Source organism: Daphnia pulex, chromosome 11, assembly GCF_021134715.1.
Source record: "Daphnia pulex isolate KAP4 chromosome 11, ASM2113471v1".
In the NCBI taxonomy this organism is placed as follows: Eukaryota; Metazoa; Arthropoda; class Branchiopoda; order Diplostraca; family Daphniidae; genus Daphnia; species Daphnia pulex.
In genome coordinates, this window is record NC_060027.1 from 2,420,011 (window position 1) to 2,434,733 (window position 14,723).

The window sequence follows — 14,723 nt, forward strand, 5'->3', positions numbered from 1 at the left end:
ATTCGTTTTATGGCATCGGGCTGCCCTGAGGGGACGGAAGACTTGAAGCGAATATCGGATCGCGTGGGGGTCTCCGTTATTTTTAGTGGACTTACAATGGCAAAGTTGACAGAGTATATATACTGCACTATATATATATATGTGTATGTATGTATGTGAGTGTACGATATCGACGGAGAAAAATGCAGCATTGCTGGACGGTGGTCGCTGGAGGCCATCACACATCCATACAGAAATGCAATCGCAATAATAACCGTTGGCTAGCGAATGGAGTAGAGAAAGCGATCTATTCCATTATTATTATTTCCATTATTTAATATTACTATCAAAGGCCTCTGGTATAAGATTGCGCCCTATAGGCTACAACATGTGACGTTTGATCGATGACCCTGATCATTTCTTGTGCCACTTTTATTTTTTTTCCATTTTTAATATTCGGCGGGAATATTGAAATAAAAATGGGTGGAATTATTTATTAGGCATCTTTTTGTATATTGCCACCAATTTTTCTTTTGTTGGAGATTATTGTAAAAACTACTGCAGTAACAATTCAATCGATTGAGAAATTTCTGAATGGGGTTCTGTTCGATTTTTAACCTTAGCTGCAGCACGAAGAAGGAAACGGAGACCAGTGTTGTCTCCGTAATCACGTGATTTATCCACCCGCGTTTGCAGGCCGCAGATTCCCCCTGCGACCAGACGTGGGACCATTCAGTTCCATTCGTCCCGCAATTGGGTCCCGTCTCCTCTGCAAGCGTCTGGCCGCTGCTGCAGTTCAAATTGTTGGCCGTCGTGTCGTCGCCGGCTCCTCTGGGGCGACTCGACTTGTAATTGGCACCATGTCATGTAGCTGCCAGACGGGCACAAGAAATTTTCTCCCCCAATTTCCTTGACTGATGATGCGGGTGGAATGAAAAGAGAAAAAAGTCGACCGTTGGTAATTGAGATCCCCCCCAACATTTGATTCACATAACATTCGGCCTTGCAGTCGAGTAAATGCGATGGTAATGAGTGCCGTGTAGTTGCCACTTCGTTGCGATCGTTCGGTCAGCAGCGTGAATCCAATGATGGCTTTGCCGTCGTCGGGGCATTACTCGACTTTGCCCCAGTTTTCCAGGTGTGCTTTTTGACCACATTTGATTTCTTGTCAGAGTTTTAACAACTTGCTGTGTGGCGTACAGTGCAGCCAGACTTCCAGAAATATTTCCATCGGTTGAGTTTGAAATGTTGGTCACTTTTTTTGGCCGTGAATTTTCGATTGACGAAGAAATTTTGCGCCCTGATTTCATTTTTCGAATGAAAGCTAGACTTTCTTCCGTTTTCATTTCTAGTACAATTGCCTATCGGACTTGGTAGCCCAATAATCTGTTGCTTTCGTGGGTAGATGTACACTATTTCGTTTGCGCTTGAAAATTTTTCTCATCACTAGAGATGAATTAAATCAACTTAATTCATTTGAGTATGACTTCAGAACAAACTAGAAGTAATTTCCAATTGACTGTATTCGACGCTTTGAAATTGTTTACTATGAATTAACGAATTGTTGGTTCATCACACAGTTGACCGCAATTCGTTAGTTGTCTTACATCAGTGAAAAAGCACTTTGAAATAGTCAGCTAACCCCAAGAACAAGACCCCACAAGACAGAAGAACGGAAATGCATCAAAGAAAAACAAGTTTTGAATCGTCAAACAATAAGACTAATAAAACCGCTGTCATATTTTATCTTTCCCACCAATTTGGCCGCCATCCCGAGCAAATGAATGAAACGTTGCTGACAGCGTTGTTGCTCACCAATGTCTGTAGACCAATGATGCCGTATTCGCAAAGTTCCATTGATTTCCAATCGCCGAAAATGAAACCATCCCCTCTCATTTCGCTGTCTTGATCATAGTTGGGGTAGCAAGAGACACTCACATTGGTGACCACCGTGACATCTCCTCCTTCCTTAGTTTTAACACGAAGTTTGGATGCTCTAAGCGAACCCATGCCCGGGCACATGAATTGTCTGCCCCATTTTCCCGATCTAAAATCAGGATATCCACATTAGTACCTTATTTGATCATGCAATTTATTTGCACACTCACGATCCTTGAGCAGAGGAAATCCAACTACCCCCTGTGCATCTCAGAGAAATGCTGGTTACTGCACCGTCTCCTTCCTCTTCCTGAGTTTTCAATGAAAATCCAAAGGCAACTTGACCTTCGGGGCAGCGCTCAATTTCGCCCCAATCGCCCAAAGTGGCCGTAACCGTCGTCGGTAGAAGACAGCAGAGAACGGCCGTGAGAGCAACGAATTGCATCGGTTTACTCATTTCAGATCCGGCTAAAACCACAGAATAATTTAATACATGTAAATTAGTAAACAAGCAAAATCACTACTTACCTTCGTTATTAATCGGGAGTGATTGCCACCGATTGACGAACCAAGGGAACTGATGATTCTTTGCATTGATTCTGTTCCCCCTTTTATACGATTCACACAAGCTGGGGAAGAATAACCGGAAAGGAAGGTTGGGGCGTTTAACGCAAATTTTGCAACAAAATAAAGACGGACTTGAGTTTTTCAGGGTTAACTGGGCGATGGTTTTAACTGGGATGTTTCTACTTTGTTTGCGATGATGGAACCAGTTTTCTGGTTTTCCTCCCACTTAAATATGCTGATTGTTATGCTGCATTTGCAATCAAGGCTATTTTGGATGACATTGAAATTTACAGCAATAACATTTTTTTTTAAATTGTGCGACACTTGTGAGATGCGCTTTTTAAACTTTTCTTGTAAGTAAATAATCGTCATCAGCTGTGTACCTGTTTACATAATTTTCAGTTGTTTTGCCCATCAATGAAATAATTAAATTTTCATTGCCGAGGGAAGGTGACGAGGAGAATATTTTAATTGTACCAAAGTTGTGTGCACTCCTGGGCGTTTCCCCGCTTGACTCCTTTCCATTTTCGAAGTCCAATTGTATTTTAACGATATTGCCATCGTCGACCAGTGTCTGTTACCACCCGAATTATAGATACAATCTTCATCATACGTTCTGATTTCTCAATTTTTTTGTTTACTCCTCGAATCTACTCGCATCACGAAGGGAAAATTGGGTTTATTTTATATTGATATCCGGAAAACTAGATTCGTCATAGTCAGTTTACCTTTTTTTTTCGGTATAACCAACATTAAGAATTGATTCGTGGCTAATTTCCAAAGAGGTAGAAAATACCGACCGCGTTTTTGACTCGCGAATAGCCGGAAATGTCGAAAATTTTTGTTTTCGTAACGAACCAGTTGATTTTGTAAAAATCTTAGCGTCTTGTTTTTCTTCTATGTTTTGTTTTGTTTTTGTGTAGGACCCACATTTCCATTACACCAAATAGAATCTAAAAAAATTTAAACTTGCCAATTTTTAACCTGAAGTGCGTTGAGTAAAGCTAATTTACCCCAAACTTGGACGTTTTTCTCGCTTGACTTTCTTCCGTTTTTATTTCTAGTCCGATTGGCCATCGGACATGCATAGCCGCCCAAGAATGTGATCTCTTGCTAGCGTGTGTTATCTGCAAACAATTTCTATTGTGCTTGAAAGATTTGTTTTTAAATTTTCCTCTTTGGTTCATTGGCTTTCATGATTTATTATTGTTCTCGAATCTGATTGATCACGAAGAGAAGATTGAGGATTTCCATTATTTTTTTCCTTCTAAAATCTGAATAATCTTGATCGAGCAATTATCAGATATGATAATCTATTATGACTAGAGATTAATTAAACCAGTAATTCAGGATGACTTCAACAAGCTAGAAGTTATTTCCAATTGACTGTATTTGACGCTTTGAAATTGTTTATGAATGAACGAATTGTGGGTCCATCACATAGTTGACCGCAATCCGTTAATTGTCCAAGATACAGTGAAGTAATTCAACGCCGACCAACCCAACCCCAACCATCAGATTTAGAGCAAGTAAATGAAATGTTGGTGAGAGCCGTGTTTTTCAACACTTGGGTCTGTAGACCAATGATGCCGTTGCGGCAAAATTGGTCTAAAGTGTACATTTCTTCCCAACTGCCTTGATTGAGCCCGTCCCCTTCCAACTCTTCTACTTTCCCATTGCGGAGCAAGCAAAAGCATTTCAAATTGTTGACCACCGTGATCCCATTCTTGGGTTCAACACGAAGTTGGCACCGAAAAAGAAAACCGTTGTTCGGGCAAATAAAATTCTCACCCCATTCTCCCGATCTAAAATCAGGACATTCACATTAGTACCGTATGGTGAATCATGCAAATATTTACACACTCACGGTTCTTGACCAGAGTAAATCCAACTATCGTCTCCACATTTCAGGGAAATGCCTTTTAGAGCCGTGTCGTCGCCTACTCCATCACCTCTCCGAGCTTTCAATGCAAATCCTGTTGTCCGATAAATATAATTATGGCAATTCTCAACTTGGTTCCATTCGAGCTCAGCAGTGGCCGTAATCAGCATAAGTGAACAGCCAAGTAAAGCCGTGAGACAAACGAATTTCATCAGCATTTTAAATTAACCTAAAACCAAAAAATGATATAATACAGTAAATTATTGAAAGTAAAATCAACACGTACCTTTATTTATCGGGAGTGATTGCCACCGATTGATGAACCAAGGGAACTACTGATGATTCTTTGCAATGATTCTGTTCCCCTTTTTATACGATTCACTCGCAGTCTGGGGAAGAACCGGAAAGGGAGGTTAGGGCGTGTAACGCAAATTTTGCAACAAAATAAAGACGGACTTGAATTTTTCAGGGTTAACTGGGCGATGGTTTAACTGGGATGTTTCTACTTTGTTTTCAATGATGGAACCAGTTTTCTGGTTTTCTCCCACTTAAATATGCTGATTGTTATGCTGCATTTGCAATCAAGGCTATTTTGGATGGCATTGAAATTTACAGCAATAAAATTTTTTTAAATTGTGCGACACTTGTGAGATGCGCTTTTTAAACTTTTCTTGTAAGTAAATAATCTTCATCAGCAAAATCCATTCGCACTCCTGGGCGTTTCCCCGCTTGACTTCTTTCCGTTGTCATTTGTAGTCCAATTGCGCATTCCCTCATCGAGCAAGGAAAGAGTCTGTTACCACCCGAGGTATAGATAACAATCTCCATCATGCCCGCTGATTACCTTTTTAAATTTTCCCCTTTTTGTTTAATTCTACACGTTAAGGGAATCGAGCTATATCCTCGAATCTCATTGCATTACGAAGGGGAGATTGATGTTATTCTAATTTTGACATTCTCAAAGCCATTATACCCTATTTGATTCGTCATTTTGGAAGTTTGGGATACCAATAATTCATTTGAGTATGACTGAACGACTTCGTACTCTCTAATCGACGCTTCTTCACACTTTTGTCCGGTGGACAACAGAATTTCAAACGATAATGTAATGATGAAAGAGAAATGTATTTTAAAGAAAAAGGAAAACTCAATTTGATTTCAGCAAAGCTACAACCGTCGTATCTCTAATAATTGTACGTAATTCACCAAATCTTGCATCGGTTAAGATTGGCTTCTTAACGGGAAGCAGTTTCGGTTGCAATTGTTTCGCTTCTGCACGTAACTGGTACGAGAGAAGCACTTTGAAATGAATTGGAATGAATAAAACAAATTGTAGAATCAAGAATCATTCAGAAATCAATCTAATAAAACCGTTTGTTTTTCACGAATTTTGTTAATCTGTCGCTACGGCGCAAGTGAATGAAACGTCGTTGAGAGCCGAGTCGTCGCCTTCTCCTTGGTTTGCCTCCACTCGGGTCTGAATGCCAATAATGCCGTCTGGGCATGTACTTTTCCAATCTAGCCACTTGCCGTTACTGAGCCCGTCTCCGTTCAACGTGACGCCATCGCTGCATTTGCAGTTCAAATCGTTGGCCGACGAGTCGTCGTGGCTGGCTCCTTGCTTAGATTGAACACGAAGTTTGCACGATGTCAGCCAACTGCCTTCCGCGCACATGAAATTTTTACCCCAAATTCCCTTTCTAAAATCAGGACATTCGTTAGTTAGTATTTTGGTGAATCATGCAATTATTTGAACACTTACGGTCCTTCAGTTGAGTAAATCCAAGTGCCGCCTGCGCATTTGAGGGAAACGCTGTTTAGTGCCGAGTCGTCGCCAGCTCCTTGCTCTCTCTCAGTTTTCAATGAAAAACCAACTGCCACTTGATTTTTGGGGCATTTCTCGACTTTGCCCCAATCGCCCCAATAAATGGCCGTAATCGGCGTAAGTGAACAGCAAAGTACAGCCGTGAGAGCAACGAATTTCATCAGCATTTTGAATTTAACTAAAACCCGAAAATAATTGAATTCAAGTAAAAGTGTAAGCTAGCAAAATCAACACGTACCTTTATTATTATCGGGAGTGATTGCCACCGATTGACGAACCAAGGGAACTGATGATTCTTTGCATTGATTCTGTTCCCTTTTTATACGATTCACACAAGCTGGGGAAGAACCGGAAAGGAAGGTTGGGGCGTTTAACGCAAATTTTGCAACAAAATAAAGACGGACTTGAATTTTCCAGGGTTAACTGGGCGATGGTTTAACTGGGATGTTTCTACTTTGTTTTCAATGATGGAACCAGTTTTCTGGTTTTCCTCCCACTTAAATATGCTGATTGTTATGCTGCATTTGCAATCAAGGCTATTTTGGGTGACATTGAAATTTACAGCAATAACATTTTTTTTTAATTGTGCGATACTTGTGAGATGCGATTTTTAAACTTTTCTTGTAAGTAAATAATCGTCATCAGCTTGTGTACATGCGTACCTAATTTTCAGTTATTTTGCCCATCAATTAAATGATTAAATGTTCATCGCCGAGGGAAGGTGGCGAGGAGAATGTTTAATTGTACCAAAGTTGTGTAGATCCGTTTACACTCCTGGGCGTTTCCCCGCTTGACTCCTTTCCATTTTCGTTCCAATTGCGCATCAACGACATTGTCGACCAAGGATGAACTAAGCATAGTTAGACCAAGCATTGAAATGTGTATTAAACAAGTAAGAATCATCCAGTCTAATAAAACCGTCTGTTCTTCACGCGTCTTTTTTGTTAGACGGTTTTCCCAACAAGTGAATGAAACGTCGTTGAGAGGTCTCCTGCCGTTCTGGCACGTATTGGACCAATCTTGCCAAACGTCGTAAAACTCTCCGTCCAATATGTCGCCATTGCTGCACTTGCAATTTCTATTTTTGTCCGCCTTGTCGTCTCCGTTTTCCCGTTCAGCTTTAACGTTAAGTTGGCGTGATGTGAGTCAACTGTCGGACGGGCATTCAAAATTTTTACTCCGAATTCCAAATCTGTACATTAGCACGTCCTTTAATAGTGAATCCTGCAATTATTTGAACACTCGCGGTCGTTCAGTTGAGTCAATCCAACTACCGCGCCTGAGCATTTTGAGTGAAATGCTGTTTAGTGCCGGGTCGCCGCACCAAATCAAGGGAACTGACGAGCATTGAATGGATTCCCTCATGCACAATTTCCACAAGCTGGTGGGGAAACCAGGCAGGAAAGATTTGCGTGTCCAACACAAATTTTGAACGGCGGGTTTTCCACGATTTTTGAGCCTGTTATCAGATGAGTTCAAATGATGACAACTCAACATTTCATTGTGCGAGACTTTTGAGATGCGCTTTTCTACTTTTCTTGTAAGTCAAAAATGAAATTGCCATCAGCTTTTGTGCAAGTTCTGTAAAAACCATGTACTCGCCTGGGACATTTTTCCACTTGACTTCTTTCCATTTTCATTGTTGGTCCAATTTTAAATTGTATTTCTTCTCCGTATGTAAGTAGAAGAACTAAACCTTGTAAGCCATTTGAATGAAGTAATCAGGCTAGAATTGTCCATCAACAAGACTACTAATACTGTCTGTTCTTCGCCCGTCTGTTGCATTTTGCGCATTCACTTCCAATCCATCCACTCGCCCGACCAGAAATGTTTCCGAGATGAAGCGAAATTTTTCCGGACTTGCGCGTATTTTTCTGGTTTTTCCGGTTTTCCGTGATCTGTTCCGGTCAAGTGAACCACCAGAAAAAGAGACAAGAATCCCTTGAGGGTGGGGGTGTTGAGACTGTCGTGTCGTCTCCACTTCCTTGGTATTCTTCCACTCGAGTCTGTATGTGCAGTTTCGGCACTCATTAAACCGTTCCTTTGCAATCGCCCCAATGGGTCCTGTCTCTGTGCAACGCCGTTCCTGCACTGTCAGATCAAATTTGTTTGACGCAGTGCACAGCAAAGTACGGCCGGAGTATTTGCTTCCAGGAGTATTTGCCACTGATGAATTAAGGGAACTGACGAACATTTCAAATTGATTCTGACCTCTTTTATGTGCGATTCCCGTACGCTGGGGGGAAAGATTGGCGTGCCCAACACAAATCAGCTATTACCTACTATTTTTCTCTGTCCGGCTACATCGTGTTAACAGATCAATTTAAACTACACTAGCCGTATGAATAGCAGGGGTCAGATCAAATTAAATAATCAATGTCCAGCGTTTCAGTTGTAATCGTGTCGGCTCCGCTTCTGATTGACAGTGCGATTTGATTACAGCTTAATGAATTTTCGATTCCGTAAACAGTTGACAACAATAAATCCAACTGGTTATCCCTTCAAACGCTGCAGTGTATCACTCCGTAATGATGAACAAGCGCAAAGATAATCCGTTGAAATGTTTGTTGCTACAACGTGTAATAAAAGAAGTGAAAAATAAAATGAATTACAGAGAATCGCCCAGCAAATACTGTAAGACTGGGAGAAAACCGTAAGCTTGTTTTTCACGCGTCTATCTGGAATCACGCTTCTCCCAACAAATGAACTCGACGTCGTTGAGAGCCGTGTCGTCTCCACTTGCTTGTGGTTCTTCCACTCGAGTCCGTATAGCCATGAAACCGTCGCGGCACGGACTGGTCCATTCCTTCCAATCGCCCCAACTGGCCCCGTCGCCGCGCAACGTCTCTCCGTTGCTGCACTTGCAGTTCAAATTGTTGGCCGCCGTGTCGTCTCCGTCTCCCAGTTGAGATTCAACGCGAAGTTGGCATGAATCGAGCCAACTGCCGGCCGGGCAAATAAAATTGCTACCCCAGTCTCCCCAACTGAAATCGTGACATTCACATTAGAGCCTTATTAATGAATCAGCAATAATTTTAATTACTCACGGTGCTTGAGTGGAGTAAATCAAACTTCCACCTGAACATTTAAGGGAAATGCTGTTGAGTGCCGTGTCGTCACCCTCTCCTTGCGGTTTCTCAGTTTTCAATGCAAATCCAATCACCCATTCACCCAAGGGGCAGTACTCGGCTTTGCCCCAATCGCCCCAGAAAGTGGCTGTAACCTTCGTTACAGGTAGAAAACATCCAAGAACGGCTGTGAAAGCAAAGAATCTCACCGGTTTCACCATTGCAAATCCGACTAATTTGAATAGCAAAATATCTATTAGGGAATTTGTTATGAAGCGAAATTATTCCGTATACCTTATTTTTTAAATGTTACGTTTCCTTTTCGGGAGTGTCTGCCACTGATTGAAGAACCAAGGGAACTGAAAGTTCTTGAATTGGTTCTGACCAGTTTTATACGATTCTCACCAACCTGGGGAACAAGCACAGAGGAACCCAAAAAAGGAAAAAACATTGTATTAACATTTTAGATCGCCGAGGTTGTTGGGGCCTGTAGGCGAGGCCAAATGAAGAATAGGAATCGATTTACATTTTGACAAGTTTTTATCGCTTTTCTTTTTTCTGTTTCCATTTTTCTTTCTATTTTCTTTCCGATGCGCTGTGAATCCAGTGAAACCAGATTCCAGGATGTCTTTCCACTTGTCTAATTTTGAGTATTTCACGCTAGTCCGTTTTTTTTTTTATGTCTGAATCAAAGCTCAAAATATGCCGACCTTCTTATTTTTTAGGATATTTTTTTATTTTATTTTATTATTATTATTATTTGTTTTTGACTAATTGAATATTCAAACGATTTTCACATATCTGTCCAGCATTCAAGTTGGAATCCTGTCGGTTCGCTTGTGGTTGGTGCGATATTGTAAATCTTAACGAATTTTACACTTAGTTGTGATAGAAGAACTTGAAAGTAAAATGAATAAGAGAATCATACAGCAATCAGACTGATAAAACCGACTGTTGTTCACGCGTCTATATCATTGGACGATTTTCCCAGCAAGTGAATCTAAAGTCGTTGAGAGCCGTGTCGTCTCCAGCAGTTCCTTGTTTTCCCTCCACTCGGGTCTGTATAGTCACGATGCCTCTGGGGCAGTTGATCCATGCCACCCAATCGCCCCGACTGCCCCCGTCGCCAAGCAGTTCCAGACCGGTGTTACACATGCAGTTCAAATTATTGGCCGACGTGTCGTCTCCTGCTCCCTGCTTAGGTTCAACGCGAAGTTGGCATGATCTAAGCCAACTGCCAGACGGGCAAAGGAATTCCTTACCCCATTCTCCCCATCTGAAATTGGAGCATTTAACTGAAATTAGAGCTTAAGTGAATCTGCAATGATTGAATTACTCACGGTCCTTCAGTCGAGCGAATCCTGCTCCCGCCTGAGCATCTCAGCGCGATGCCGTTGAGTGCCGTGTCGTCACCGTCTCCTTGTGGTTTCTCTGTTTTCAATGAAAATCCAACCGCCCACTCACCTAATGGACAGAAATCAACTGGGCCCCAATCGCCCCAGAAAGTGGCCGTAACAGTCGCAGGTGGAAAACAGCCAAGAACGGCCGTGAGAGCAACGAATTTCATCAATTTACTCATTTCAAATTCGACTAAATGGATCATAAAATTGAATTAGTCAATTTGTCATGATGCGATAATATAACCTACCTTTTTTAATATTACGTTTTTTTTGGACGAGAGTGTTTGTTGTTGCTTGAGGAATCAAACGAACTGATGATCCTTTACCTTGTTTTGATCACTTTTATACGATTCACTAAAGTCGGGGAAAACTAGCCTTGCGTTGACAACACAAATTGTGCAACGTGAACGTGTTGCAACTGCTACCGGGGTTTCCCGGACCTATCGGCGTTTTCGAAGCGCTATGAAATGACGTTTACTTGGTTTTCCTACCGCAACTTTCAATGTTTGTCTAGATGTTTGTTTCCGCTTTCAATCTTTGCGGATTGATAAGTTACTGTTTTTTGACGGGAGAGTTTCATACTAATGAAGCCAAAAAGAAAACAAATAACACATAGGTCAGATAAAGCTAAATGACCTAAAAAAGCCAAGAACAGCCATTTGCATTTTCTTTTCTTGAATGGAATTTTTTCAAATTAAAACTTAAACCATTGAAAGTGCATTTCTAACCCACATCAAAATAATTTGAAAAATAGAATCAATCGGAATAACAGAAATCAATTTGAAATCGTCCACCAACAAAGACTAAGCAAACTATGCTCTTCACGCTTCTATTGCATTTAGCGCAATCTCCTGCAGCAGCAGATGATTGCGTTTGAGAAAGCAAGTGAACTGTACGTCGTTGAGAGCCGTGTCGTCTCGCTTTCCTTGGTGTCCCTCCACTCGGGTCTGGATAGCCATGATGCCGTTTTCACACGGACTGGACCATGCGTTCCAACCGCCCCAACTGGTCCCGTCGCCGTTCAACGTCTCTCCGTTGCTGCACTTGCAGTTCAAATTGTTGGCCGACGTGTCGTCTCCGGAACCTTGGGGTGGTTCAACGCGAAGTTGACACGATGTTATGTAGCTGCCGGACTGGCAAACAAATCTGCCACCCCAATTTCCCCATCTGAAATCAGGACAAATTCGCAAATTAAAGCAGGTCGTGATTTGGCGAATGCTGCAAAAATTCAAGTTTAACACTCACGGTCCTTGAGTCGAGGTGATCATCCTTCCTGATGTACATATGAGAGCAATGGCGTTGAGTGCCGTGTCGTCGCCACGTCCTTGCTCTCTCTCAGTTTTCAATGAAAATCCAGTGGCCCTTTCACCTTCGGGGCAGTGCTCAACTTTTCCCCAATCGCCCCAGAAAGTGGCCGTAACCGTCGCAGGTAGAAAACAGTAAAGAACGGCCGTGAGAGTAACGAATTGCATCGGTTTAGCCATTTAAACTCCGACTAAATGGATTGTAAAAATTGTATTAGTGAATTAATCATCATGCGACAATCTTACCTACCTTTTTAAATATTACGATTTTTTGGCGAGAGTGTTTTTTGCTGCTTGAGCAATCAAACGAACTGATTATCCTTTGCCTTGTCTCTGATCAGTTATATACGATTCACCAAAGTCGGGGAAAAACCAGGCTTGCGTTTTCAACATCAATTGTGCAACGTGCAAATGGGGAAAATGCTGCAACTGTCGGGGTTTTGTGGGACCTATCGGCGAGGTCAAATCAGCAGACTGTGAGAGGATGTACATTTCAGCAGGGTGTCCTTGATTTCGCTTATTTGTTTTCTCTATTTTGTTTTCGATGCGCTTTGGAACCAGTTTTCCGGTTTAATTTCCCGTTTCCGCTTCTTAAAATTTCAAATTTCACTTGAATCCCTCTATTTGTTGATGACGGTGTCTGCCACTGATTAACGACTCAAAGCAAAGGGAACTTTGAGTTGAAGTTCTTATTTTTTTATTTATTTGTTATATTCTTCACAAAAATAAAAACTTAATTTGTATTTTATTGTCAGTTTAGTCAAATCCAACTTAAATCCAAATTAAAGTTAGACCAAAGTAAATTTGTTACCCATCGAAATCGTTACGTACCTTCGTTTTTTTCCGGGAGTTGTTTGCCACTGGTCGATGAATGGAGAAACTGATGAACACTGAATTGATTCTCACCCCTTAAATACGATTCACGCTTGGTGGGGGGGGGGGGGGGGCGGAAAAGACGAGCGAAGATCGACGTACCTTACATTCGAACCGAAGGAAATTACAAAATGATTTAAGAAATTGAATTTAAAAATTATCTAGAGATTGTGAAATGTTTGGTCGGGCATACGTGTCCCATAGATTACAACATTTTGTTTTGGCAAAGGTCCTAACCCTGTTCTTTGCGGAACATCTTCTCTTGTAGAACTTGGCACATTTCCTTCGGGATATAGCCCGATTTTTTTGTTTAATTAATTTCCCATCAAACTACAAAACAACCTTTTCCTTCGCACATTTTTCTTTTGCGAAATGTCATTTTTTCAAACCAAAACGTAAACCATTGAAAAGTGTATTTCGTACCCATAGAATATAAACCCCTATATGTATAAAAAATAATTTAAAATTAGAATCAATTGGAATAACAGAATAAAATCTAGAATCGTCCAGCAACAAACTTTGCTCCTAACGCGTCTATTGCATTTGGCGCTCTCTCTTGCTGAAGCATCTGATCGCGTTTGCGAAAGCAAGTGAATGAAACGTCGTTGAGAGCCGTGTCGTCTCCTCTCCCTTGTGGTTTTTCCACTCGGGTCTGTATAGCCATGATGCCGTTGTGGCACGGACTGGACCATGAGTTCCAATTGCCCCAACTGTTCCCGTCGCCGTTCAACGTCTCTCCGTTGCTGCACTTGCAGTTCAAATCGTTGGCCGATGTGTCGTCGCCGAAACCTTGGGGCGGTTCAACACGAAGTCGGCACGATGTTATGTAGCTGCCAGACTGGCAAACAAATCTGCCACCCCGATTTCCCCATCTGAAATCAGGAAATTCGCAATGAAAGCTGGTGCTGCAAAAATGTTTAGTTTAAGTTTAACACTTACGGTCCTTGAGTCGAGGTTATCATCCTTCCTGATGTACATATGAGAGCAATGGCGTTGAGTGCCGTGTCGTCGCCACTTCCTTGCGGTCTCTCAGTTTTCAATGAAAATCCAATTGCCTGTTCACCTTCGGGGCAGTACTCGACTTTGCCCCAATCGCCCCAATAAGTGGCCGTAGTTGGTGTTTGTGAACAGCAAAGAAAAGCCGTGAGAGCAACGAATTTCGTCAGTTTACCCATTTTAAATCCAACTAAATAAAAATAATGATGATACAATGGTGAATTTTATTACCCATCGAAATCGTCACGTACTTTCGTTATCGAAAGGGTTTGCCGCTGATTGTTACAATTGAAATCGTTACGTACCTTTGCTTGTTTTCGGGAGGGTTGCCACTGGTCGATGAATCAAGTGAACTGATGAACATTGAATTGATTCTTACCCCTTATATACGGTTCACGTTAGGCGGAGGGGGGGACGTTAAAGTCGAGCGAGGAAGATTGACACGCTTGCCAGTTAAAATTGCGAAATGGTTTCATAATTACCAATGGACATGCATGCTGGGCATGCATCCGTTAGGATTACAAGTTTTTCGTTGGCCAGGTGCCCAACCCTGTTCTCTTGTCGTAACATCTCCTATTTTAGTTTGTTCATTTTAGCCGAAAAAGGGGGGTGTACCTCAAACAATTAGTAATTAGTAATTTTTTTAATGAGCACTATTTCTACTTACTTTTTTAAGGAAGTGTATAAAATAATTTAAAAATCGTACTGTGGGATCCCATATAAATTGTCAATTAAAAAGTAGAAAATAAGAAATGGGGGACTAAATTTGAATATTTTATTATTTTTAGTACATGTTATCAAACTTTATACGTCAATAAACGTGTGTTGCAAATTCAAATGTTTTCAAAATCAAAAATTGCAACACACGTTTATTGACGACTTGACGTATGAAGTTTGATAACATGTAATAAAACTAATAAAATATTCAAAATTAGTCCCCCATTTCTTATT

General features: G+C 41.3%; 6 protein-coding genes across 9 annotated transcripts in view; 1 reads left to right on the top strand and 5 right to left on the bottom strand.

Annotated features, from left to right (window-relative positions):
* LOC124207975 (gamma-aminobutyric acid receptor subunit beta-like) overlaps window positions 1-14,723 on the top strand; it is a 38,476-nt gene that overhangs the window by 3,853 nt on the left and 19,900 nt on the right. The gene's annotated exons all lie outside the window — the stretch shown is intronic.
* On the bottom strand, window positions 3,805-4,695 carry LOC124207985 (vitelline membrane outer layer protein 1 homolog). Its single transcript, XM_046605657.1, has 3 exons — window positions 4,593-4,695; window positions 4,292-4,535; window positions 3,805-4,229 (listed from the first exon to the last, which is right to left on the bottom strand). The coding sequence occupies exons 2-3, from the start codon at window positions 4,522-4,524 to the stop codon at window positions 3,911-3,913; spliced, it is 552 nt and encodes a 183-aa protein (XP_046461613.1). The 5' UTR covers window positions 4,525-4,535; window positions 4,593-4,695; the 3' UTR covers window positions 3,805-3,910.
* LOC124207984 (vitelline membrane outer layer protein 1 homolog) lies at window positions 8,437-9,621 on the bottom strand. The gene is made up of 3 exons (XM_046605656.1): window positions 9,494-9,621; window positions 9,179-9,431; window positions 8,437-9,115 (listed from the first exon to the last, which is right to left on the bottom strand). The coding sequence occupies exons 2-3, from the start codon at window positions 9,418-9,420 to the stop codon at window positions 8,806-8,808; spliced, it is 552 nt and encodes a 183-aa protein (XP_046461612.1). The 5' UTR covers window positions 9,421-9,431; window positions 9,494-9,621; the 3' UTR covers window positions 8,437-8,805.
* Window positions 10,032-10,952, bottom strand: LOC124207986 (vitelline membrane outer layer protein 1 homolog). Its single transcript, XM_046605658.1, has 3 exons — window positions 10,863-10,952; window positions 10,540-10,789; window positions 10,032-10,475 (listed from the first exon to the last, which is right to left on the bottom strand). The coding sequence occupies exons 2-3, from the start codon at window positions 10,776-10,778 to the stop codon at window positions 10,166-10,168; spliced, it is 549 nt and encodes a 182-aa protein (XP_046461614.1). The 5' UTR covers window positions 10,779-10,789; window positions 10,863-10,952; the 3' UTR covers window positions 10,032-10,165.
* On the bottom strand, window positions 11,222-12,417 carry LOC124207982 (vitelline membrane outer layer protein 1-like). Of its 3 annotated transcripts, none has more exons than XM_046605652.1 (3): window positions 12,154-12,417; window positions 11,845-12,094; window positions 11,222-11,766 (listed from the first exon to the last, which is right to left on the bottom strand). In XM_046605652.1, exons 2-3 carry the CDS (start codon window positions 12,081-12,083, stop codon window positions 11,421-11,423), a joined length of 585 nt encoding a protein of 194 aa, XP_046461608.1. In that variant the 5' UTR covers window positions 12,084-12,094; window positions 12,154-12,417; the 3' UTR covers window positions 11,222-11,420. The 3 variants fall into 3 exon arrangements, with proteins under 3 accessions (XP_046461608.1, XP_046461610.1, XP_046461609.1); XM_046605654.1 differs by having other exon boundaries at window positions 12,169-12,248; XM_046605653.1 differs by having other exon boundaries at window positions 11,845-12,100; window positions 12,155-12,207.
* LOC124207980 (vitelline membrane outer layer protein 1 homolog) lies at window positions 13,173-14,180 on the bottom strand. 2 transcript variants are annotated; one of them, XM_046605650.1, is made up of 3 exons: window positions 14,078-14,180; window positions 13,716-13,962; window positions 13,173-13,648 (listed from the first exon to the last, which is right to left on the bottom strand). In XM_046605650.1, exons 2-3 carry the CDS (start codon window positions 13,949-13,951, stop codon window positions 13,273-13,275), a joined length of 612 nt encoding a protein of 203 aa, XP_046461606.1. In that variant the 5' UTR covers window positions 13,952-13,962; window positions 14,078-14,180; the 3' UTR covers window positions 13,173-13,272. The 2 variants fall into 2 exon arrangements, with proteins under 2 accessions (XP_046461606.1, XP_046461607.1); XM_046605651.1 differs by having other exon boundaries at window positions 14,024-14,172.

Coding starts and splice junctions, on each gene's coding strand:
- LOC124207985 (XM_046605657.1), bottom strand. CDS start 4,524: ATGCTGATGAAATTCGTTTGTCTCACGGCTTTACTTGGCTGTTCACTT. Junction 4,230..4,291: donor ATTTACTCTGGTCAAGAACC/GTGAGTGTGTAA, acceptor TCCTGATTTTAG/ATCGGGAGAATGGGGTGAGA.
- LOC124207984 (XM_046605656.1), bottom strand. CDS start 9,420: ATGGTGAAACCGGTGAGATTCTTTGCTTTCACAGCCGTTCTTGGATGT. Junction 9,116..9,178: donor ATTTACTCCACTCAAGCACC/GTGAGTAATTAA, acceptor TCACGATTTCAG/TTGGGGAGACTGGGGTAGCA.
- LOC124207986 (XM_046605658.1), bottom strand. CDS start 10,778: ATGAGTAAATTGATGAAATTCGTTGCTCTCACGGCCGTTCTTGGCTGT. Junction 10,476..10,539: donor ATTCGCTCGACTGAAGGACC/GTGAGTAATTCA, acceptor CTCCAATTTCAG/ATGGGGAGAATGGGGTAAGG.
- LOC124207982 (XM_046605652.1), bottom strand. CDS start 12,083: ATGGCTAAACCGATGCAATTCGTTACTCTCACGGCCGTTCTTTACTGT. Junction 11,767..11,844: donor ATCACCTCGACTCAAGGACC/GTGAGTGTTAAA, acceptor TCCTGATTTCAG/ATGGGGAAATTGGGGTGGCA.
- LOC124207980 (XM_046605650.1), bottom strand. CDS start 13,951: ATGGGTAAACTGACGAAATTCGTTGCTCTCACGGCTTTTCTTTGCTGT. Junction 13,649..13,715: donor ATAACCTCGACTCAAGGACC/GTAAGTGTTAAA, acceptor TCCTGATTTCAG/ATGGGGAAATCGGGGTGGCA.